At 51.1% G+C, this 23,933-nt stretch overlaps 9 protein-coding genes across 9 annotated transcripts; 6 read left to right on the top strand and 3 right to left on the bottom strand.

Moving 5' to 3' along the window:
• Nucleotides 1-4: 4 nt before the first annotated feature.
• PENARI_c018G09773 (phosphoribulokinase/uridine kinase family protein) lies at nucleotides 5-1,466 on the top strand (the record flags this gene model as incomplete). The annotated part of the gene is made up of 2 exons (XM_022634640.1): nucleotides 5-194; nucleotides 760-1,466. 2 exons carry the CDS (start codon nucleotides 5-7, stop codon nucleotides 1,464-1,466), a joined length of 897 nt encoding a protein of 298 aa, XP_022485521.1.
• Nucleotides 1,467-1,500: 34 nt separating this feature from the next.
• Nucleotides 1,501-2,082, bottom strand: PENARI_c018G05301 (GFA family protein; the record flags this gene model as incomplete). The annotated part of the gene is made up of 4 exons (XM_022634563.1): nucleotides 1,501-1,532; nucleotides 1,585-1,705; nucleotides 1,759-1,920; nucleotides 1,978-2,082. 4 exons carry the CDS (start codon nucleotides 2,080-2,082, stop codon nucleotides 1,501-1,503), a joined length of 420 nt encoding a protein of 139 aa, XP_022485580.1.
• Nucleotides 2,083-2,280: 198 nt separating this feature from the next.
• On the top strand, nucleotides 2,281-3,908 carry PENARI_c018G08681 (translation initiation factor eIF-2B subunit family protein; the record flags this gene model as incomplete). Its single annotated transcript, XM_022634618.1, has 2 exons — nucleotides 2,281-2,387; nucleotides 2,447-3,908. The coding sequence occupies 2 exons, from the start codon at nucleotides 2,281-2,283 to the stop codon at nucleotides 3,906-3,908; spliced, it is 1,569 nt and encodes a 522-aa protein (XP_022485472.1).
• Nucleotides 3,909-4,189: 281 nt separating this feature from the next.
• On the bottom strand, nucleotides 4,190-7,138 carry PENARI_c018G07742 (putative kinesin family protein (KlpA); the record flags this gene model as incomplete). The annotated part of the gene is made up of 5 exons (XM_022634602.1): nucleotides 4,190-4,366; nucleotides 4,420-5,984; nucleotides 6,039-6,170; nucleotides 6,561-7,059; nucleotides 7,121-7,138. The coding sequence occupies 5 exons, from the start codon at nucleotides 7,136-7,138 to the stop codon at nucleotides 4,190-4,192; spliced, it is 2,391 nt and encodes a 796-aa protein (XP_022485579.1).
• A 524-nt stretch (nucleotides 7,139-7,662) lies between these two features.
• PENARI_c018G01030 (coronin) lies at nucleotides 7,663-9,842 on the top strand (the record flags this gene model as incomplete). Its single annotated transcript, XM_022634479.1, has 8 exons — nucleotides 7,663-7,677; nucleotides 7,745-7,759; nucleotides 7,825-7,884; nucleotides 7,954-8,096; nucleotides 8,151-8,199; nucleotides 8,250-8,353; nucleotides 8,410-9,604; nucleotides 9,663-9,842. 8 exons carry the CDS (start codon nucleotides 7,663-7,665, stop codon nucleotides 9,840-9,842), a joined length of 1,761 nt encoding a protein of 586 aa, XP_022485466.1.
• Nucleotides 9,843-10,475: 633 nt separating this feature from the next.
• Nucleotides 10,476-13,034, bottom strand: PENARI_c018G07042 (RING finger protein; the record flags this gene model as incomplete). The annotated part of the gene is made up of 6 exons (XM_022634594.1): nucleotides 10,476-11,460; nucleotides 11,507-12,104; nucleotides 12,160-12,370; nucleotides 12,423-12,787; nucleotides 12,837-12,946; nucleotides 12,997-13,034. The coding sequence occupies 6 exons, from the start codon at nucleotides 13,032-13,034 to the stop codon at nucleotides 10,476-10,478; spliced, it is 2,307 nt and encodes a 768-aa protein (XP_022485495.1).
• Nucleotides 13,035-13,545: 511 nt separating this feature from the next.
• Nucleotides 13,546-14,263, top strand: nctA (negative cofactor 2 transcription regulator complex subunit BUR6; the record flags this gene model as incomplete). The annotated part of the gene is made up of 2 exons (XM_022634585.1): nucleotides 13,546-13,951; nucleotides 14,007-14,263. The coding sequence occupies 2 exons, from the start codon at nucleotides 13,546-13,548 to the stop codon at nucleotides 14,261-14,263; spliced, it is 663 nt and encodes a 220-aa protein (XP_022485515.1).
• A 3,093-nt stretch (nucleotides 14,264-17,356) lies between these two features.
• Nucleotides 17,357-19,987, top strand: PENARI_c018G11481 (uncharacterized protein; the record flags this gene model as incomplete). Its single annotated transcript, XM_022634670.1, has 5 exons — nucleotides 17,357-17,365; nucleotides 17,413-17,517; nucleotides 17,567-18,246; nucleotides 18,297-18,448; nucleotides 18,549-19,987. 5 exons carry the CDS (start codon nucleotides 17,357-17,359, stop codon nucleotides 19,985-19,987), a joined length of 2,385 nt encoding a protein of 794 aa, XP_022485630.1.
• A 259-nt stretch (nucleotides 19,988-20,246) lies between these two features.
• PENARI_c018G06068 (putative MFS transporter) lies at nucleotides 20,247-23,446 on the top strand (the record flags this gene model as incomplete). The annotated part of the gene is made up of 5 exons (XM_022634575.1): nucleotides 20,247-20,652; nucleotides 20,705-20,951; nucleotides 21,008-22,056; nucleotides 22,421-22,658; nucleotides 22,720-23,446. 5 exons carry the CDS (start codon nucleotides 20,247-20,249, stop codon nucleotides 23,444-23,446), a joined length of 2,667 nt encoding a protein of 888 aa, XP_022485609.1.
• Between the last annotated feature and the right edge of the window lie 487 nt (nucleotides 23,447-23,933).

Genomic DNA, 23,933 nt, shown 5'->3' with positions numbered 1-23,933 from the left:
CAACATGACGTCTCACGGTCTGAGGTCCACCTCAAGGTTCAATATACTTCTTTATCGCCACGTATACGGAACAGCATTCCGACACGTGCGATTTAATCTGACGTTTGATGCATATCATATCTGTCTGGCCACTCGAGAGACTCATGGCAATGTGTATCCTAAGAAGTACGTGCAGGCAAAAGCAATGGAGGAAGGTATGCTCAACCGGTTTAGCGCAGCATGTTGAGTTATCTTGTTTCATGTTCAAATTCTGTGTAGTTTTGCTTTGCTAGTGATGAAAATGTACCTTAAGAGCCAGCATCAAGAAGCCTGACAGCTTATTTTGATTTTGATTTCCCTTTTTGCATTTTCGCGCCGCTTTGCGCCGAAGAGGATCTCTAGTAAAGTACTTGTCCAAATGGTTCAGAAGCCCATCTCTAGCTAGTAATTACTCTGATGACTTGCAAATCTCATTTCAATTTCCCCCTACAGCATCGTTCGCAATTTGAGTTACAACTCGGCGCAACACCGAGACTGCGTTGCATCGGATCACTGTCACCCGATACCCCCTCCACCTCTACATAATAATTTCCTTTGAAAAAAGTGCCAAAAGATGTATATTCCTATACTCCTTCTTTTTCCCGGCATGATACATTGAACTCCTGCGGTTGTTGGGATCTATGCTTTACGATTCAAATATCGAAAATCCTATTGATTCAAGGTAAACTTCCAATTCAAATCGACTTATCATCCTCATACTAATAGTGTAGATGGAATCAGAGTACAGTCGATTGGCAGAAACTATCCGCAAACAAGCTAATGCTCATCCCAAATCACGCTACCTGGTTGCCATCGCAGGCATCCCTGGCTCAGGGAAGACTACTATAGCTCAAGAAGTGGTCTATCAGCTGAATCAAGTAACCCCAAAGGCAGTAATTCTCTCCATGGATGGCTTTCATCTATCTAGAGCAGCTTTGGACCAGCTTCCTGACCCCAAGGAGGCGCACATTCGTCGAGGCGCCCCTTGGACATTCGATGTCAACCGCTTTGTGTGCTTCGTCCGTCAACTTCGCACCTGGGCAGATGATACCCCCCTGGCATGTCCAGGCTCGGAAACCTGGTCTGATATAGATATTCTCCGCGCGCCAACATTCGATCACGAGGCGAAAGATCCGGTGGAGAATGGCATTTCCGTCACCCCGGATGCTTCGATTATCATACTTGAGGGCAACTACCTACTTCTCAATGAGCCCGGTTGGCAAGAAATTGCAGAGTTGGCCGACTATCATGTCTTCGTTGACACGGATCCCCAAGAAGCACGGGGGCGATTGGCTCGGCGCCACTTGCGGGCAGGCATCGAGAAGACGTTGGAAGAAGGATATCGCCGTGTGGATAGTAATGATTTCTTGAATGCTATCTTGATTCGGGAAAAGCTTTTGACGCCAGACATGGTTTTGACAAGCGTGGCAGTAGATAGTGACACATAAACAATACCAAAATGCCGAGTGCCTTTCCCATCCATTACTGTTTCACTTCCTGCTTGTGGAATACATCTATTCTGGTCAGACAATCTACGGCATGAAAGCCCTCTTATACTTGACTCACTTGGAATCTCAGGCATCCAGCTCGCACGAGCTTTGCAGAAGAACTCGCCCTTGGGAGGCAAGGCTTCTGGATCATCAAGAGAGCCAACACAGATGTATCGGAATTGGTCTTTGACAGTATCCTATTAACTATGTCAGTAAGCTATTATATCGATATTTTATGGATCCGACATACTCCATACTCGAGGATGAAGCTACCACAATTATCACAAAATTCCCGGTGAATCACCACCCCGGATCCATTATCCGCGGCATGTTCCTTGGGAATACCCGCCTTAAGGTGAAATGCATCTTTTGGAACCTTTGCTGTCAGGCCGTAATTCGTTCCGAAAGCTTTCTGTTTGAATGAGCGGGATTAGCGTTATCATGTTAAGATTAGTGTGTATAGACAAACCTTGCAATTGCGGCAGTGACAGACAGATGTTCTAGCATCATCGGCGGATTCAAGTTCAAGCTCGTATTCAATGTTATGGCAGAAGCAAGACCCTGTGAGTAGCATTGTGAATACCTAGAATTGATACTTTAGTATGACGTCAGAGGCAACAAGTCAAAGTCATCGAACAGGAGCATTCCAAAGTTTAGCATCATAACTTGTTATAAGCACGAGGAACTTGCCCAACTTATATCCACAACCTCAACTGGTCAAGTGACTCTATGATGTTATGATTACCTGCAGAGCCCCCACCATTTCTCCGCCATGCCACCCCAGTCCGAGCTCCAGAAGAGACGGGTGGTTTCTGTATTTCTTTTCTCAAAAGACCAGGTTGCACTATTTCGACGCAGCGAGAAAGTCAGGACATATGCGTAAGCCCGATTCAAGGCCTTCTCTTACACTTCTGCCTCCATTTTTCTGACTTCAGCAGGCACTATCTCGCTCCCATATCTGGCAGCCTTAACTTGGGCGAATCACCGGTTGCAGCAGCATGGCGTGAGCTGGAAGAAGAGACAACATTGACCTCGCGAGACGTGGAGTTATGTCGACAAGGAGTCCCGTATGTGTTCACTGATAACTCAGTCAATCGGGAATGGACCATATGTCCATTCGCATTCCGTTTGAAGCCCCGAAACGAAGGGGGCCACGGAGAGGAAGCTATTCGCATCGACTGGGAACATCAAACCTGGGAGTGGTACAATCCGGCAACAGTTGAAGATAGTGAGCGGTTTGGTGGTGTGCCACGGCTGAAGGACAGTCTACGACGAGTCTGGTTCGAAGGCGACATGAACAAAGAAGCTAGCAAAGCACTTGTAGCAGGCCTAGCGCAATTGAAGACAGATCACCAGAGCGGATCTCACGAGCTAACATCCATCGCTGTGAAGGCATACCGAGACGTGATAGCCCAGATGCAAGAGGAGATTGACACAGAATGGTGGAAGACTGCTCGAATGGCAGCATGGCATCTCTCGAAAAGTGGACGAGAAAGCATGGGAACAGCCACACTGAACGCATTTCTAGCTTTGATGCCCGACATGGAAGAAATTGTTCACCAGAACTTGGCCCGCGAGGTGAAATGGGAGCGCTTGCTGGGCGTAATCGACTACCATCTGGACAAGCGCAAAGATATGCCGGCGCGTATCAAAAGCGCTTTCGCAGAGTATCTCCGAGGCTCTCTTTCTAGCAGAATCGAACGTGGTGGAGACAAGGATTCTCTAGCCATCCTCACACTGTCAGCCAGCTCTACCATTCGCGACAGCATCCTCAATACCTTTGCCTCCCTTCCCATTTCTCACTTGGACGTGCGAATTCTGGAGTCCCGGCCACTTTGCGAAGGAGTCAACATGGCTTCATCCATCCTCTCCGAATTTCAAACCAAGTTTCCTCCTTCTTCCGGTCGTGACCTGAAACTGACGGTCTACACTGATGCATCGGTTGCCATCGCCAGCCAAGGTGTGGACTTCCTCCTGCTGGGCGCCGACCGTATTTCAGTGGAAGGCTCTGTCTGCAACAAAGTTGGATCCTACCCAGCCGTTTTAGCTGTTAAGCGAGTCTCATCTGCCTCGGTATTGGTTCTCAGTGAGCTGGAAAAGGTGGATGCGCCTGGCAGTGGAGATGTGCAGGACTACGAGGATAACGGCCCTAGGGAGGTGATGGGCTGTTGGATAGACGGCGGTATCAAGGCAGCCCAGACCATTGATGATGCGCTTCAGGCTACTCACCGAGACGATGTCAATTGTGCGGTTGAAGTGAAGAATATCTACTTCGAGTGGATTCCCCCTTGGTGCACAGATGCTTTTATCTGTGAACAGGGTGTACTGAATACTGCGGCTATTAAGGAGAAGGCACATCAGGTGAAGCTGGGAGCGGACAGGTATTTTCACTCGCTGTGATGCCCAATAATGAAAGGCCTCGTAGTGGAGAAAGTCCGAGAGACTCCTACGATGTAAACGGATATGCTGAAAAGCAGTGACTGTGCATTGAAAAGCCAAATAAATGTAACACTGCGTACAATAAATCACACGCTAAGACAGACCGAGTATCTCCAAAGGCTGCCAAAAACGAAAGACCATCCCAACCAAGGCGCCAGGGTAGGGGACAGGATCGTGAGAGACCCCTACCCAAAAGGGGACGGAATATATGCAAAAGGGGGATGGGGAAGATATCATCATGCTCAAGCGTCACGGACGCGCGCCTGTCGTTTGGCAGTGCCAATGTGGGTGTTGTGTACTTTGGTGGCGAATTTCAAGCTGGTCAAGGTCTCCGACATGTGCGCCTGGAGAGGGCTGACCATGACGAACATGAGTGTCTTGGAGTTTCCACCTAGTGAGAACTGAAGCAAGTAGGTAAGCTGAATAGGGAGTTAATATGTGCCACAAAAATATCAAGTTCGAAGAAACGTACCTTGCTATTTCGGTATGGGATGTGACCTCCCTCTTTGCCTTGGCCAAGGGCTGAAATCACATCGCCCAGAGAACTGAGGCTGCGGTTAATGTTTTGCGTCTCCTTCAAGCGCTCGCCTGTGGCTCCGCTGTGGCTCAGGCGTTCACTTCCTGCCAAGTCAACCAAGTTGAGAGTGCCCTCGCTTCGTTCGCCGGTGATGTGGTTGACACCGGTGAGCTTGAGAATGAAGACTGAGTGCGACCGGGATGAGCGCTCGTTGGCCTTGGTAGCTGCCACTGAGCGGTTGGCATCAGCGTTCTTGAGGATGGACTCTACCATCTCGGGCGAGTCGAGATCGACGGTGGTAATGTCAGTGATGGTGGTCTTTCCCCGCTGCATGTCGTGACGGATCTCATGCTTCTTCTTGTCCAACTCATCGGGGTTACCGAGGAGATCGTTGAGGTTCTCGTTGTAAACTTCGACAAAGTTGCCTGCCATTGAGTACCGCCAACCCTTCTCCTCCAGGCCCTGGGCGGTCTCGTAGATCTGGTGAACAGCACGGGGAATCATGCCATCAGCCGATGACATTGTGTGGGTCTTACCACTACCAGTCTGGCCATAGCAGAAAATGCAAACATTGTATCCATCGAGAGCACTCTGGACAAGCTGACTGATTTCATCGAAAACCTCGGCGTTTTGGGTGGTTGGATTGAACACGCGATCAAAGGAGAAGGTATTGTTCTTGCGGCTGACCGTTCCAAGGCTGGTCTTTTCCTCGGGTCCCAGGATATTGATCTCCTTGGCATCATCGGCTTCGTCGGGGTATTGCATGAGAGTGAGCTGGGAAGCAGGCTCACTCTTGAGCGAAGGACGAACACGGCAGAACACACGGATGTTGCCTTTCAGTTCCTGCACTTGGTTGTGAAGTTTGCGACGCAGGGTCTCCTCTCTACGCAACTTCTCCCTGATAGCATCTGTCTCAGCAAGTGCGTCCATCATCTGCTGGTTGGACCGTTCAAAGGCTTTAGACTGCTCTTCTCTTCCACCCTCAAGGAACTCGATGTGTGCCTTGAGAGCCCGGATGGACGACTCCAGAGTGACGCTGTTACTGCTTGCGATATCCAGGTTTTGTTTGAGGTCTTGGACAGATTTCCGTTCACGAGCTAGGTCTTCTTTCAACTGTTGTAGCTCAATGTTCAATGTCTTGAGTTCCCGATCCTTGCGCTCCAATTCGATTTGCGACTTTTGAGTATCCAGAGCAGATTGGGAAGTAAGCTGGCCGAGAGCTCGTACTCGGGCGGCCTTTTCATCCTCAATTTCGCGGTCGAACTGCCTTTTTAGTTCACGGACCTCTTCTTGATGTCGAGAGCTGATCGCCTCCATCGCCTTCTTGTTGTCTTGTTGGATTGATTCCATTTCAATGCGCTGGCGTCGGTCGAGGTCGTCCATTGCGATTTCTTGGTCTCGCTTGGCCTCTTTCAGAACGTGCTCTGCCGTTTGTAGCTGATTTCGCAAAGACTCCAGCTCCACACGTTGTGTGACGTTAAGTTCTTTGAGGCTATCGCGAGAAGTTTCAAGTTCATTGACTGGACCAAACCATCAGCATCGGACGAATCGCCCTGTCCACCATATCAACTTACTCCTTGTCTTGTACACCTCAACAGTCTCCTTGAGGCCAGAACTTGCTTGACCTTGTTGGTTCATACGGGTCATGAATGTCTGCATCAATTCCTCCATATTGCGTTCGCGGGAGTCTTGATCCCATTCGGGGCCTGTGACATGGTCAAAACTTTTGGTCGAGGAACCCTTTGACAAAAAAGGTCGCGGTGGGGGCTTGGGGGGTGAGCGCATTGAAGAAGCGGATGCGGTTCTGGTAGGGGATCTGGAAGGTGTGGCAGGTACAATGAAGCATTCTGGAGGAGGTACAGCCTGCACGGGTCCAGGTGGGGTTGGGATCTCACTGGGTCCATTGAGAGACGGGGTAGGGGGCACCACGGGGATGGTCATTGCATGCGTTAAGTTCGGAGAAAAGACAGTCTCCTCGAGACAAGAAGGTTCGGGCGATTGCCCAAACTCATCACAAGTCTCTTCCAATCTGGGGGTGACGGGTCCAAGGGAGTAAAGGGGGATTCGACTGGGAGAGAAAGAAAAAATTCGCGTACCCTTTCGTTTTCCCAGTACACTTGGGGATGTGTCTTCCATATGGGTATCCAATGCGCTCGCTGCGCGCGGAATCGATGCGCCGACAGGTCTGCGCCCGTTGAAGGATGCTTGGGGTCGGGACATGGCAGAGGGGGGGCGGGAGCCGGGGCCGACTGTGGATGAGAAGGGACCATTCGCGGCGCGCGACGCAGGTGTGGTGGATCGGGACGTGGTTGATGATGCGTACGAATTGCCCCGGGTATGCGCCTTGGTGGTGGGCTGTCGGGTGACGGAGCCTGGTCTCTTCGTTTCTGGGTTCGCTGTCTTGGGACGAGTTGCTTCAGGGGTTGTCAGCTCTTGTCGTAACATGGGCTCCATGTCTTCCATACGCGACATGCTCATCGCCTTGCTCGCGATCGATCCTGGTGGCATGATGCCGGAGCGCGAGTTCGTAGTTGCGGAGCTGGCCTCCCGGAGTCCCTGCGGGATGCGCGTCCGAGTAGACGCCCTGGTCTGAGTCTGCGCACGATTTAGCATATCCATGCAACATCTTGGGATCAAACGAAGTGGGGGTGTTTACCATGTTTTCACCGTCCATGTTTGGGTTTGACCGCCAGGTTACCGGCGAGTAGAGTATCCGGACGAGAAGGATCAGCTCACGTCCAGCCACTGTCTATTATGACTAAAACTGGTTGGTAGATGAATCAACGGGCAGTGGCATGCCAAAAGATGGTCTAAGCTGAGGAGTAAAGTAGATTATCGAATGAGCGCAAACTGGTTTCTGGAGGGACGAGATGCAGCTCGGAGGTAAACAAACGCTGACTCAGCGGGTAATGCGCTAGTCCCGGTTGAGCATAGCCGTATTGGTAATACAACGAGGCACGTGACGCAATATGGATAAAAGCGCGCAATTGGCGAATTCCTCCACAGGTGGAATTCAAGGAATTCGTGGCATTCGCTCTTTGTTTCGTTGTTTAGGGGTGGACTCTCTGCCTCTTAAAGTTGTCATTCGTGGGGTGTGTGTTGCCTCCACTCGGATTCCGGCCCCATCCCGAGCTTGGTTCTCAACGTCCCTTTCACCTCCTTTTCTCTCTATACCTCTCATCTATTGAGCTCTTAACCATGTCCGGACGTTTTGTTCGTTCCTCCAAATATCGCAAGTGCTATCCCTCCTCAAACTGCGCCACCTCGCTAACATTTACAGGCCACGTCTTCGGGCGTTCGACGAGAAAGGTAGACTCGATTACCTCCAACCCTGTCCTCCTATTCTGACCCTCACTGTAGGACCAATGTTATGATAACCTTCGAGTCTCGCGAAACGCCTGGGATACCAACCTTCTCAAGGTGTGTTTTGCCTTCCGCGCCACCCCTTGCGCCTCACGACTGCGGTCTTCTAACGCTCAGCGCATTTAGGTCAACCCGAAGCATATCGCCGTGAACTGGGAAGCAGGTGGTGGTGGAGCCTTTGCGATTATTCCTCTGGAGGAACGCGGCAAGCTCCCGGAGCGCATTCCTTTGTGCCGAGGTCATACTGCGGTCGTATTGGACACCGACTGGTAAGGAGTGGGAATCGCAAGCATTCATGTCCACGACTCATTGAAGCTCTGCAGGAACCCCTTCAATGACGATCTGATTGCCTCAGGCTCTGATGATGGAAAGGTACAGTGTCACAAGCCACGGGTATCCGCGTTGCGACTGACCAAGTCTAGGTTTTCCTCTGGCGGGTTCCAGAGAACTTCACTGTCCGCCCCGATGCCGATGCCGATGACATCAAGGACCTCGCGCCTATTGGCAAACTGAGCGGTCACCCTAAGTGAGAATCCTCGGTGGCACATCCCACCATGACATCGTATTGACCCCTCCCTGCAGGAAGATCGGCCACGTGCTCTTTAACCCCGCGGCAGAGAACGTGCTCGCAACGGCCTCGGGCGACTACACGGTGAAAATTTGGGATATCGAGGCCGGCGCGCCCAAGCTCACCCTGAACATCGGCGACATCGTGCAATCCCAGTCATGGAGTGCCAACGGGTCCTTGTTGGTCACCACTTCTCGCGACAAGAAGCTCCGCATTTGGGATGTGCGCCAGGAGCGTCCGGCCCACGAAACCAATGGCCACACTGGTGCCAAGAACAGCCGCGCTGTGTGGTTGGGAGAACGCGACCGCATTGCGACCACCGGTTTCTCTAAGATGAGTGACCGTCAGCTGGCCCTCTGGGATATCCGTGCCGTGCGTGAACCTATCAATGGGTTCAAGACCTTGGATTCTATCTCCGGTGTATGCATGCCCTTCTGGGATGACGGCACCAACTGCTTGTATCTGGCGGGACGAGGTGACGGCAACATCCGTTACTTCGAGCTCGAGAACGACAAGTTCGAGTTCCTTTCTGAGCACAAGTCTGGCGACCCGCAACGAGGTGTTGCCTTCATGCCAAAGCGTGGTGTGAACATGCACGAGAATGAAGTGGCTCGCGCTTATAAGACCGTGAACGACTCTTACATTGAGCCGGTTTCCTTCATCGTTCCCCGTCGGTCTGAGAACTTCCAGGACGATATTTACCCCCCTACCACTGGCCTGGCCCCAGCTATGTCGTCGTCCGAGTGGCTCAGTGGCAAGGAGGCAATCCCTCCCAAGATCTCTATGGCCAGTCTCTTCGATGGTGAGGGTCTCAAGGAGGTATCTGGCGTGGAGGATAAGCCCACTGGCGCTATTGATACCCCCACCCCCAAGGCCGCCGAACCCCCCAAACCCGTCGAGGAGCCCAAGAAGACCCCCGAGCCAGCTGCCCCCAAGGCGGCTCCCGAGCCTGTCCCAGAGCCTGTCCATATTGGACGCCCAGCTCCCTCTATGAAGGAGCAGGGAGCTTCAATGGCTGCCATGGTAAACAAGTTCGCCGACGGTGAGGAAGAAGGCAACGTCTCAGATGATGATAACTCCAGTTTCGAGGAGATTCCTAAGCCAGTTGAGCGCGCCACACGTTCTCCCGTGGCTGAAACTTCTTCACCACGGGTTAGCAGCCCGTTGAGACCTAAGGAGGTTGAGACCAAGTATCAACCCGCCACTACTGTACGTTACCTCATTCCCTGCATCAACCCCTTACCGCGCCACATCCTAACTGTCTCAGATCTCTACCCCATCTTCCCCAGCTCCCGAAATCTCCACTCCCCCAGCTGCCGTTCCTAAGAACGATATCGAAGAGATCAAAAACCTCATCGCTGAACAGACCAAGACCATTGCATCCCAGGCCTTGCAAATGCAAACGCTGACTGCCGAGATCGAGGCCTTGAAGAGTAAGATGAACTAACTTTGACCACATATTTTTCTTTCTTCCTGACTTGTGCTTCGGGTTGGAATCATTCGGTGTTTGACGTACATGAGGTGCAGTGTGGATAAGATTTTTTGTTTCTTTTTTTTTAGCGGAATTGTCAATACATTGGCCCATTGCAAACAAAATTTGGTTATGATGTTAGTCCAATAGCCACAAATATGAGATATTCAGCCCTACCTCAGTACATACAGCCTCTAGGAGTTATTGGTGTACATTGCAGTCGGTGATATTTATTGCGCATATCTATGGATGTATGAATAGTATTGATTTGGTTTCAATGCATTGGTGTGGCCAAGGGGTCGTCTGTTTTATGTATCGTGCATGTGGAGCGACAGATTATTTCTCCAAGAAAACGCAAGAAGTTGAAAAATTGTAGCAAAGTTCACTAATTGGATTTTCGTTGTGTTCTTATCCATCAAGGTAGTTTTTCTAATCGAAATAGCCTACAACTGTCACCATATCTACTTCAGAGCAAGCTGGTTCTCAAGGAAAATGCCACGAGATGCAAGAAAATTAGAAAGCAACCAGTCCCGACGCCATTCCCAAGCCCGAGTGAACTTTTGTGTATGCAAGTCGCAAGAGACGAGAGACAGATCCAGAGATGAAAGCTTAGAGCTCATCTTCGTATTTGTAATTGATGCGGCGGCCCGCCACCACACGATCCTGACGATCTTGCCGGCTGTCTCGGCGACGACCAGACTTGGCCTGATTGCGGTGCTGTTGCTCGCGCTCGAGACGCTCTTTGTTTCTCTTTTCACGCTCTAGCGTGTAAGGGTCTTTCTCCGGCTCGGCTTTCTGGACTGATCCATTTGGGTGGCTTCGGTTACGGTCTTCATCGGCTCGACGCTTCACATGTCGGGTTTTGTGGTCGATTCCATTCGTGGAGGGAGATCGCTCACGGCGAGAGCGCTTGCGGTCACGGTCGCGGTCTCTGGGATGGTCTCGGTCGCGTTCACGCTCTGAAGGTCGATCCTTATCGCGAGCACCGTCTCTGCGACTGTCACGCTGAGTATCTCGCTCTCGAGGACGGCGGTCTCTTTCGCGGTCACGGTCACGATCTCGTCGGCGAGTGTCTCGATCGCCCCGCGTGCGGTCGTCTTCACGTCGGCTGCCTCTGTCATTGCCAGGGCGGTAGCTGCTGTTAATTCGGCTAGCAAGGTCACGTTGCTCTGGATCTTCAGATGATGCCTTTGTGCGGCCGCTTGTTTCTGCCTGACCTGCGGTCCGATGCAAACGACGTGATAGACGGACATCTCCATTGCGGCTTGAGCTGCGACTGCAACTATCACGGCCACGGTGCCGGCGTGAGCGGTGAGAACGATGGCTACCATTTCGGTCTTTCTCACGATCACTGTCATGCTGACGGTGGCGTGAGGACCGACGCGAAGACGCCCGGGAAGGAGAGCGAGTGCGTCGGACATCGGACTGTAGTTCGTCAACCCGGTCCATACGTCTCACCCCTGTCTCCCGTTGAGTTTCTCGGCCATCTTCAGTACCATGCATAGATGGCGAGCGGGCACGAGAAGTTCGACCCCCCGGAGAGTGAGACCGTGTTTCACGGGAGGCATTCAGAGGGGTCTGGCGCGTATCCTCACTAGAACAGTTAGAAAATCAGAACGAACAGAGTCATGAGAACTTACGAAGCACGGCCAGAGAACCGCAACACGCTCGTATTGGGTAGCCCCTGCCGCATGGCACGCGGCGCGGCTGGTGCACCCTCCACACCTGGTCCTTCAGGTCGTCCATGCCGATATCCTGTGCTTCCCATGCCTCCATTTGGCACTTGGTCGATGGGAACCTGGAGGTTGGATCCCTCAACTTGTCCTTCTGCATTTTCAGTACTCGGATTTTGGTTTTGGTTACCCTGTACATCCATTGGGCCTTGTGCATATCCTGAATTAGCGGCATAATGTCCTTGCATAGGCCCAAAGCCACGACCATAGCCACGGCCACGGCCTCGGAATGCACCGCGGCCATAACCTGATCCATAGAAGCCAGACTGATCCGGATAGAGATTAGAGCCATATGATCCTCCGTAGGGAGGGCCCGTGCCACTAGCGAAAGCGTTTGGATTGAATTTATCTTGGCCTTGCCACATGTTGTTCTGGGCGTCCCATCCTAAGGATCCATACATGCCCCCGTTGAAGTTCCCCGTGTTCATGCCCATGCCAGTCATGTTCATTCCGTAGTCACCGAACATCCCCTGATTTGCCATTAGGTCCATCCCCATGGGCATTCCTAGATGTATTAGCAAGAGTGATCAGAAAGCGAGATCGCCCGAAACGTGACTCACCCATCGTGTTGGGGAAATTGAACATGCCAGCCATGTAAGGATTCATGCCATTTCCATTCCAGCCCATTGGGAAGCCTCCCATATTCGGGGTCATCGCAGCGGAGTTGGACTTGGGAGCATCCTGGGGAGCTAGCTCTTCATTGACAGCATCATCGTTGCATTCAACGGCCTGGTCGGTAACATCAGCTATCTGTTCAGCGGCTACCTCGGGCTGCCTAGCAGGTTAGTAAATCAAACACCGGATTACGGTGGATGGGTCTTACCGGAGCCGACTGTTCAACAGCATCTGTAGAAAATGGGTCCGGAGGACTCTCTCTAACTGGGTCTGTGGGAGCCTCTACTCCGGCGTTCTCGGATTGAGGTTCTGTAGTAACAGGCGCCTCAACACCCGCGACTCCTGCGGTATCTTCCCCATTTTGACCTGGACCTGCTTTCTGTGCGGATACGGTATCCGCAGGGGTGGCTGGAGTTGATGTTGCCGAGGCCTGGCGATCCTTCTCGCGTTTCTTCTCCTCCGTCCGTAGAAAAGCCTTCAGAGTTGTGCGCAGAGCTTTGTTTGGTTTGCAAACATCCGGGGAGACTGGGGTATGCGCGCAGACGGGACAGGTATCGGAGAGAGAAGCTTGGCCTGGAGCAAAGGTCAGTGATTGTCAAAACGACAATTGGAGGGCACATACAAGGTTCACAGATTGACTGGTCGCAGCATGGCAGGCGAAAAGCATTTACAGCAAGCTTGTTGCAGATCGCACAGCGCAACTTGAACGGAATATCGTCCTGAGCCAGGGTGCTGCAGAATCATGAGTGCGGAATTCGAGATCGGCATTCCGGTCCACGTACCTGGCAATGTCCATCAAGCCGGGCGCATCAGCCGCCATGGCTGGAGATGTTAGAGAGAACCTCAGAGCACAGAGGGCATCTCAAAAATGCGAAGGTCGCACGAAGAAATCGTTCTGCCGACAATATCAGAGAAAAGCCCCAAGCCAAAAATGATGGCACACGAATTCCCTCAGATTAGATCAAGTTATTGGGGTTCATCAAGGCACAGCGATACCATCGCGTGGTCTCATCTGTCCCTTTCCAGCTAAGGTATCTTCATCGGGAGCTACACGAGCTACAGGAAGGGGAGACATACAGTAATACAAGTGAAGCGAAAGTGAATATAGAGAGAAGAAGAGAGAAGGAAAGAAGAGGGAAGAGAAGAGAAGAGTATGAGTGAAGTGAAGTCGCGATAAAATCCATTGCAAATACCACCATACCAATACGACAATACACTGCAAATACACGTATAATACAGTGAAAATACCCCGTCGCCCTCGGACTTTAAATAGCCCGCGATGCCCCGTCCAAACTGGAGCTTGGACCAACCACTTTTTATTTTTCTATATCATGACAGAGGACAACTATCGGCCTCGTTCTCCTGATTTCTCCTCTCCCTCTCATCCTCCTCCCTCTCCCTTCTCCTACCGCAATCCGAGCGTGTCGCAACAGTACGTTCCACCACTTCAGGACATGGCCCGTCGCTCAACGCGTCTTGCCCAGCCTGATATCGCAATGCCCGAATATATGCCTGAACAGATCACGGAACCCGTTCCTGAACCCGTCCCCGAGTACGTTCCAGAGCCTATGGCGCCTGCGCCAGTGAAGGAGGAAGAGCTGGCTCCGGCTCCAGCTCCGGTGCCTTTAGGTGCGGGGATCGAAGTCAAGACCAAGTTCCCGGTGGCGCGCATTAAGCGCATCATGCAGGCGGATGAGGACGTCGGAAAGGTTGCCCAGGTGACTCCAATTGCTGTGTGTAAGTATTACTCAAACGCGCCCACGCGTCGCAATCAAGTACTGATTCCCTTTAGCCAAGGCCCTTGAACTCTTCATGATCTCCCTCGTCACCAAGGCCGCACAAGAAGCCAAGGATCGCAACTCAAAGCGCGTCACCGCCTCACATCTGAAACATGCCGTCGCCAAGGACGAGGTACTCGATTTCCTGGCCGACATCATCGCCAAGGTGCCGGATCAACCAGCCGGCCGGAAACACGAAGATGACGGAAGCGACCAGAACGAGGGACGTCGCAAGCGCGGAGGGCGGCGACCAAAGGAGGAGAGTGATTGACTTCTTACTCTGTAAATGATTTGACGTGTTAGACGAGGGATTCCGGCGTATAGATTTCTGGCTTTCTTTTTACCATGGGCGTTACGGTGGGAGGCAGATCTGGGAGCATATTCTTGTGGATAAATCGGGGTTTCCGGGGTCGAGTTAGTCGAACCCCAGCGCAAGGTCGTGAATTACACACCTGAGTCGCATCTTTTCTTGAGAACCTGGATGTGTTGGGTGTGTCGTGACACGTAGATGGAGTATTCAGCCGTATACTGTAGTTCGGACTTGAGCACGAAACTTGTCTCGGTGAATTGCAGGTATATTGCAGACATTCCAGACATGAGGACTCTGTAACTTTATTGACACTGCAGGTACCACTTCATCTTGCAGTGGCGTGTAAGTTCGTGTAAATTCAATGGATCCGCCTCGATATGCCGTGTCATACGTAGATATCTCAGATTTCATTCCACGTCCCAAACAGATCAGATCATATCCTGGCAAAGCGCGCTTTAAAGATCACTTAACAGTATTTCCATAAGTTGCCTAGGAAAAGCGAAGTCTTCATCAGTATACGATCGTTTTCTTCTGGGGGGCTGAGCTGCAGTACCCACAACCATTTCTGTTCGTCTCGGAGACCCTGTTTTGCTATAACGATATTGATTGGTTTCATGTTTTGATCATTCTTATTCTTTCTACAGTGCTGCTCCCCTAGGTCATACAGCATGTTTCGCTACATACGAAAATCGCCATATTTAGTGTTATGGACTTCAGAATGTAGAGCTTGGGAATGGCAGCAGAAGAGCTAATCTTTCTGAAATTGTGCATCTGCTCAACAGAACAATGCCATCATAGATTGTGGAGTCATAAATTCTTTGAAGCATCAACGCCATTGCGGTACTTTCTTAGCATCCTTAGTACAGGCAGGCTTCAGTATAGTTTCATTTACTGGGCAAGCCATCACTCAGCACAACATCGCTACGTGGATATAGACAAGGGTCCGTGTAATTCTAACGCGGACTCTTCTTTTCCTACGTTGGATAGACGACTGGGTTCACTGCAGAGCGTTGGGGTTCAGTTGATATCTCTGTCGAACGCGATCCCGTGGGCAGTTGGCAGCGCAAGTACTAAAACGGCTCTCTTGTTGACCACCGGTCTTTTGATTCCAACGGCCATGGCCCACCGCGGCTGGGATGACTTCAGTGGCCTTTACTATGGGGGATTTGTGCGGATATTCCTATCTTTGCATTTAACATTTCTAGTCAATTCTCTGGCTCATTGGCAAGGAAATCAGCCTTACACAGGATCACTGCCCGCGGCAACTTCGTTGTAGGCCTCCTCGCCTCCGATGAAGATTATCATAGCTTTATCATCGTCCAATTACGGGAACAGTGAACGCTGGATGTCATTGGATACAATAGAGGGTTTTATTTGGCTATATAAAAGACTTGACATAACAAAAAATACCTTATCTAGACACCCGAAGAGTAGGTGTAGAGAGCAGAAAGAGAGATTTATGGAAAGCCACTCCCTAGTCAGCTTAACGAGGATTTTGTCCTATTATCATGCCTTAGAATCAATACTATGAACAAATAGTTAGCATAGCTGGCCGTGTGTGTGATATTATAGACTGTGTTCAGTCCTCCTATTAACCTAAGTCTTTCTGCGTTTTGTTCGTATTTCCACCAGACGTGAACATAAATTGATAACCTGATAGTATGACAAAGGAGGAGAGAAAGAGAGGTAGGAACTCACCGCGGTCCAGATATACCAAAACCACTCCAAGTTCCAGGTTTTGACAGACGCCAGGCGAGGACCACCACATCCTGAGACTGCCGAAACAATAGTACTCAAAAACATAGCCATCAGAGGCCCATCGCGTGGTTGTGTAACAGCAGCCACGATGCATCCAAGGCCGTATATACCTTACAAATATAGATAAATAAGCAATTACAGTCGTGTAGAGGCATCAGAGAAAAGGTTTATGGCAACCAGCAAGGAATCCAAGAGATAGATACAGAGGAAACCCAGGGTTGTAATCTACCGCGCACTTTCTTCGAGACAGTCCGAGAGAGATATACATCGGGTTGGCTCCACAGAGACCAGGGGACAAAAGTGGCCCTTGGGACAGGAGATCTGACTCTGGCCTCCAGATGGGCAATATAATCCAGCCTTGCAAATTGCTGGCTCGTATTGCCCCTGAGGCTTGTCACAGATGTTGCGGGACTCCTGGAGTCGTATCAACTGACACTAGCAGTTGGGGGACAATATTCGGAGTGGTGCTCAGCGACGTTATTGGGACCTTTTGACTGTTAGACTTGAAAGAAGAATAGAGAGTTACCATACAAAAAAAGCCCTCTAGCCATGTGGTACTTGTGTTGAATGGGGTTGCTGGTTTCCCTGACAGACACGTGGAATTTGAGGTCAACATGCCTCAAGATGAAACGAAAGGGTAGAGAAGCAAAATGAATGGCTGCAGCTTTCTTCAAGGGTAATTATCTATTGCAATGTCCGAGGTAAGATTCAAAAGTCGAGATTCTATCTCGTCTGTCTCGCCTTGGTGTTGGATGTAGATCAGTATAATTCATATTTAGCTGTGAAGCATTCCCCATGCAGAAAACAAAACCAACATAAAATTTCGCACAGGATGTAGAAGATCCCACTATAAGAGCCTTTTTCAGGACATGCACCTCTGCATATGTATATCGGTGACACCCCTTGCCTTAGATCTGCCAAGTTTGATAGTACAGTCAATATTACATGTAGGCTAGAGACAATAGCAGGCAATTTGTTTCTACCCTTTCGTAAAATATACGAAACTGGGCTGTCCAACACTCTGCGTTCGTGAAGTCACAATATATATATCTATGGATACTACCTGTTCACTTCCTAGACCTGAGCAAGATCACCAAAACACTGGCTTCTCGAGAAAAATTAAGTTATTAACATTAGCTTATAGAAAGTAAAACTTGTAGACGAATATCCCAATAACTTATGCCTATACAGTACATTTATACCAATATCCCCATGTCCCCATACATTTTAGGTCCGCTACGGAGATCAGCGTAATCACCGGCTCCACTCATCCTCCTCCTTTCATCATGCCCGAGTATGGACTTTGTATGCGTCCCTGACAGCTTCCAACTTCCCTGCTAATCCATTGCCAGTGGTCTCGTCTCATCGGTGGCTCGCGTGCCCTGTCCAAGCCCCCTAGGGCCGCCTCGCCCACGGAACGGCTGACGGCCTTTAAACGCGCCTGCAATGCTCTCCAGGTACGAGATGCGCCTGACACGCCCCCCAGCCCACAATTAACCTCACCAGCAAATATGGCGTTCTACAAATACTCCCTCTGGCGAGCAATCGGTTACCCACGCGCGCACGTACATTGAACGACTGAACTCGATCCTGAGTGAGGAATCGCGTGGGCCCGCACCGCACCCCTGTGTGGCATACGCAGCGTCCTCTCAGGTCTTTGTCACAGTCACCAAACTTGCCCTCTCATTCTACGATGATGGTATCCTCCGGTCGGCCACAATATTCTTCAATACCCTGATTGACGCGGAGGTGGACGGGGTGGTGGACAACCGGCTGTTCGCCCGCGCACTGGTGGATCTGGTTCGTCGGGCCGAGAAGTCCTCAGATGAAATTGAAGGAAGGCTCGTGGAGTTGCTCTTCGGTATTGCCAACAATATCCGTCTGCAGCCTGTGATTCTTCCCGCGTGGTTTGTGCCTCGGGTGTCCCCAGTCCAGGATGGCGAGTCCCCAAGCCCCATCGGGACGGAATTCGCAGGAGCTACAAGGAAAGATGAGTTCCCGCTGTTCTATCTCTTGGTGGACTATGTTCACCACGAGGGACGAGCTGGTGATTTTGCTCGTACCGGGTTGCTCTACATTATTGAGACCGCATCGCGGTCTAAAAACCTGGAGAAATGGTTGATTGAGAGCGACCTGGCCACCCTCATGGCTACTGGCCTCGGTGCACTTTACAGTCAGTTGGGACAGTAAGGTTGACTCTTGCAATGATTTGGGACAAGTTACTGATCGACTGAAGTTTGACATATACTGAGACCGACGAGAACGTGCCTCACATTGTTGTTTTATCCGACCACGCGAAACAGGAGACAGCTCTGCAACCAACACTAGGCCAGGCGATGGATGCGTTCATGTCATACTTGTTGTTCTGGCAGGACACCATTGACCATTGTAAATCTACTGAAGTGAACGACACCTTACTCGACCATTTTCAGGTGCTTTTTCTCGAGCAACTCTTGTAACGATTCCCTGTTCCTCTTTGATGCACCAGTCGTTGACTCTCGCAGATATCCCTCATTATTAGAATCCTCCGATGTGGCCGGTGGCTCGACAGCAGCGGTTTTGACCTACATGTGCCGCATCCTTGATTCGATTGAGCAAGGCGAATTAGTCCATCGAATCCTCCACTTTTTACTGGCATCGTCACCTAAGCCAGAAGAGCAAATGGACATGTCAGCGAGCCGACGGAAATCGCTCAATGTGCTGGCTGCGCTGGCCGAAGAAGCCGCCCCGCCATCCCCATCATTGTTCAACTTGCGCGACCTGGCACTACTAGGGCTTCAGTCATCTAATCGCCAGACTGTCCTAGCTACTTTGCGGCTCCTGACCACAGTCCTTCAAAGACACCACCCGTTCACGCGGTCCCTCATCCATACTCTCCCTACCCTGCCCGCGCAGCAACGCCCTGTTGGAGCATTGAATTCCGAGCTGGGGCATCTTTTTTCCATGGGGACGTCTCTTGTCAATGACCCCACACTAAACGAGTCGTACGAGAACTACGTCGCGGATGCTACATGGGTGCTTGAGTCTCGTCTGTGTTTACCGGTTTCTGCAACGGAAAAGGACGACGAGACACTTCACATGCCGCTCCAGCTACAGCAAGACGATCCGATCGTGCAGGCACTATTTGGGTGCCTTGGTACCTTCTTCACCAACAGTGTAATCGTCAACTTGGCGCTCACAGGCGTATTTATGAGCCTTGCCTCATCACATCTTTTCTCCCTGGACGGTTGGGTGTTGGTTGATCCCAACCAGTATGATACTCCAGTCTCTCTCGCGACTACCGACGGGCTTGACACCGTCCGACAGGCATATGAAGGGCCAACATGGCCTGCCACAGCTGCCCCAACCCTCACATCAGCGTTACAAAAACTGGTGGAACAAGTTTGGCAGTGGCAGCAGGAACTGCCTGATTTCGATGTCCTGGTCGCCGCCCGACGAGAGCTTTTGCACCGAGAGGATCGCCCTTGCACGCCACAAGAGTCGCTGGACCCATCGGAGCTTCCAATGCCCCATTCCGCGGACCGCTCGCGTCCCTCATATTCCGGCTCTCCAGATCCTTCCGCCCCAATGTCCCGCGGTCGGTCTCCGCACGCAGTGAATCCGAAAATGATAACTAGCCCTGAAAGCCATGAATCTGTTCCTCCGACAGGCTCACGGCGCTCTTCCAGAGTCCGGGCTGCTGCCGGTGAAGCTCTCCGCCACCGACTTGCTACACCATTCCCACCTGCTTCTGGTACAGTCCCCGATTCGCCATCCGAGGAGGCCCCTGATTCAGCAGACCACTCAGCAAACCACTCTGGAGATCCACCGTTCGCCTCTCTTGGCCATGTATTGACCAATGTGGTGATTTTATATGAGTTCATGCTCGAGTTGTCGGCAGTAGTACAAGTTCGGGGTAGTCTATTTGAAGAGGCAGGGTATGCATAAATTCGAGAGAAATGTACGGATATGTAAATCGAGCAAATCAAATAATTCTACAATATGTGAATATCTTACAGCCGCAGGTAAGGAGGTAAGCAGAAATGGTCAGCGGAGCCACTAACGAACTGCCCCTGGACAACGTGAAGAGTGCCAAGACTCCCGCTTGCGACGTCAAGTAGACCACGTAACACCGTAACACATCCTCCTTTTCCATGGCCTAATCTTTATTCTCCTGGATACCACTCCTTTTATATATCCATGCCACATGGCCCACGTACGTCATCCTCTGGACGAGGATCAAGATCGTGAAGACGCTCCATTCCTCGGCTCCTCCGACCCGAGCTCCTCCGCAGCACATCGTCATGTTCATTCCAAGCCCAGCATCGGCAGCCGGCCTGTCGAGGCTAATGCTTCCGCTGGCGCCATCACATTCCGCTTCAAACTCATCCTGTTCTCCATGATCCTCGCTGTGGAAATCGGCTTTGCCTTCTTGGAGGGCCCCATGACCCGGATCATGGAAGCCATTACCTGCCGGCAGTACTTTTTGGTGGCTGATCCGACTAAGATCGGTGCAGATGGACAGGTGCCAGAGGCTATGTGCAAGATTGGAGAGGTACAAGCAGAATTGGCTGCGGTGAAAGGGTACCACATGTTCTTTGATGGGACTTTGTGTAGGTTGAACAGTATACACCTCTATGGAAATGAGGTCTGATTGCTTTGCAGGTGCTTTATTAGCAATTCCGTATGGTCTGCTGGCAGACCGTCGTGGCCGCAAAGCCACGCTCGCATTATCTCTTCCCGGGTTTGCGTTGAACACGGTCCTTACGCTCACTGTCCTATGGTTCTCGAACATATTCCCTCTCCGGGCCCTCTGGTTTACTGCCTTGACATGGCTTATCGGAGGGGGCCCTGTCGCGGCATTTGCTATCATATGGACTATGATGGCTGATGTCACTAACGAATCAGAACGGTATGGCAAATGCCCCAATTGGTCATGGTTTTATAGAGGCTAATCGAGCTTACTAGAGCGGGTATATTTTTTCAATTTGCCATTGTCTCAATGGGCGCGGACTTTGCTTCTAGTTCATTCAGTTCCTATCTGATGACCCTAAACCCCTGGATCCCGTTGGTGATTGGATTCACAATTGTGATGGGCGGCGTGACGCTCATTCTTCTACTGCCAGAAACAAAGCATGCTGTGCCAGACAAACCCGCCCGCATGGCCCCTGTTGAGCTTTCTGATTTGACGGATGAAACTGAGCCGAAGCCTTATATACACCAAGCTAACCAGTCGGAATCATACCACGACGAAGCGGACGTCAATGGTGACCGTGCAAATGAACCTCCATCTTGGAGTATTCCATCTTATTCCCATCAGTCCTTGCTCGCCAAGTTCCGTGCCAACTACCGCTTCTATCTGAAGCCATATATCTTTATTCTCAACCGAAAACCAGTGCTGCTACTCCTCACAGCATTCCTAGTATATCGCCTAAGCCGAGGTTCGTCCTGGTTCCTGGCCCAATACATCTCGACCCGTTATGCTTGGACCTTAGCCCAAGCCAACTTTTTGGTGGCCTGTCGACCAATTGTGTCAATCCCACTATTCCTCTTTGGCTTGCCATACCTCAAAAGTCGGGTCCTGAACCCCCGGCGCTCATCAACCGAGAAAGACCTCTGGCTCGCTCGTGGAAGTATATTCTGCTTGACATTGGGGACCCTGGGAATAGGCCTTTCCCCATCTATCGCCACCTTGATCCCAAGCATGGTCGTGCAGGCATCGGGATCCGGATTTGTGTTCATTACTAGGTCAATTATTACAACCCTGGTTGAAAGAGATGAGACAGCTCGCCTATTCACTGCGGTTGAGATCATCCAGTCTCTCGGAAACGTGATTGCAAGCCTGTCCATCACTACCGTCTTTCAGGTTGGTCTGCGTCTTGGTGGGTTCTGGATTGGACTGGCATGGATGATGACCAGTACCTTGTTCTGCCTTGTCGGAGTGGCTATCTGGTGTTTTAGGCTACCCCCTGCTCCTCCTACCCCAGAATTTGTGGATAACAATTATGAAGGGGATGGTAATCCTCTATAGACTGTATATTATCTATAGACAAAGAGATTCTACGTTGATCCACAAGAAACACATACATGTGCCTCAGGCAGCCAAGAAGTCACGTGGTGGCTATCGCATGTGAAGATCATCTTCAGCTGTGAATGTTTGCCCTGCGAATGTCAGCATTTGCGAACCTCACTCCAAGTCGCAACCTCGGAAGTCGCGTGAACGCTCTCTCGCTTGGCTGAGCGCCGTGTTGATGATTGAGCTAAAATCCCGCTCCTCATCTCATCACTAATGGAGAAATACTCACAATTTCGAGATAGAGGTAATCATCCCTCCACGTCACTACCTGCTCTCTTCAACGGATTCATACTTACAATGTCCAGGATCGGGCATCGCGCCCTTTCTGCCTATCCCCTCGGAGCCACTCGGCCTCCAAGCTCCCCTCCGCGTCTTCCTCTTTTGCTTTCGCCTCCCGCTATTCATTTTTGTCACTCTCAGCTACTTTTTAATTCTACAATGGCTTCCCATCGGATCGCTGGGCAAGAAAGCTGCCTTGTGGTGTATTCTTGGCGTTCCGAGCATCTGGTGGATTGACCTGCAAGTGGACGGAGTGCGGAAAGGGTTCGTGTGCTTGCAATGTAACTCGTTTGCAATGCGCCGGTAGCTAATGGTTCTCCTTTAGATCCTTGAAGCAACAGCAAGCCCGTCTGCCGCAGCCCGGCTCGGTTATCGCTTCATCCTTCACGTCACCCATCGACGCGATCTATCTGGCAGCAATATTCGACCCGGTCTTCACAACCTCCTACCCCAACACCCGCCAAGTCGAGCGTATTTCCCTGCTTCAGGCTGTCTTGCGAGCATTCAAGGCCCCATCTACACAACCGTCGCCCGGTTCGCGCCTGGTGGACCTTTCGACTCTGGTCGAGAGATACCCCAGTCGCCCGATTGTTCTATTCCCAGAATGTACCACCACTAACGGCCGAGGCATTCTACCTCTGAGCAAGTCGCTCCTGGGCGTTCCATCCAAGACTAAGATCTTCCCTGTCAGCATCAGATATACCTCTCCGGATGTTGTGACTCCCATCCCAGGGAGCTATGTGAGCTTCATATGGACGCTGCTTAGCAAGCCCACCCACTGCCTCCGCGTTCGAATCGCCGAGTGTATCACGGGCGGCAACGTAATTGAGACACCGGGTCCTTCGACACGGAAGTCGACATATAACACGAATTACCTTGATACGTTGGGCCAAGACAGCCAAGATGGCGAGGCCTCACTCAGCGATAAGACCTTGCTGGATAATGTGGGGGAGTCTCTTGCCCGACTGGGCCGGGTCAAGCGAGTAGGCTTGGGAGTGAAAGAGAAGATGGAGTTCTTCCAGGCGTGGACGAAGACCCGTTCGACGTGGTGATCTTCGCAGGTCGTTTCTCACTACATATTTAGACAAATCAAGATTCCATTGATAAAAGCATTAACCCGACACATTGCTTGAATCGTGAGACACCAATTATACTCGTAGTATACATCCTTACTCTTAATGTCCGAGCCAATCTTCTTTGGGAAACGATGTCATCAGCTTGACTGGGATTTTTAGGCTATCAGGAATAAGGATGCAAAATCGTGAATCGACAGGTCGATCAGTGTGTGTAAGTATACATATTCATCAACCCAATTTAACATGGAGACTGGATATGTAAAGTCATCTGAGAACTGAATGCAGGTCGGGACGGACACTGTTGCATCAATTTTCCCCTGAGAGAACTTTTTCTCGTACGGCTTCGGGGCTTCGAAACGTAGTTCTCCAACCGGAGGGAGGCTCGGCATAAGGGATTGCCTTGTAGAGGACTGCATTTCGGCCCCCTGTGCATTGCCCGCCATCGAAGGTGCCAGCATCGATC

Source organism: Penicillium arizonense (assembly GCF_001773325.1).
Source record: "Penicillium arizonense strain CBS 141311 chromosome Unknown PENARI_contig018, whole genome shotgun sequence".
In the NCBI taxonomy this organism is placed as follows: Eukaryota; Fungi; Ascomycota; class Eurotiomycetes; order Eurotiales; family Aspergillaceae; genus Penicillium; species Penicillium arizonense.
Note: the sequence above shows the minus strand (reverse complement) of the source record. Positions and strands in the feature narration are given on the sequence as shown.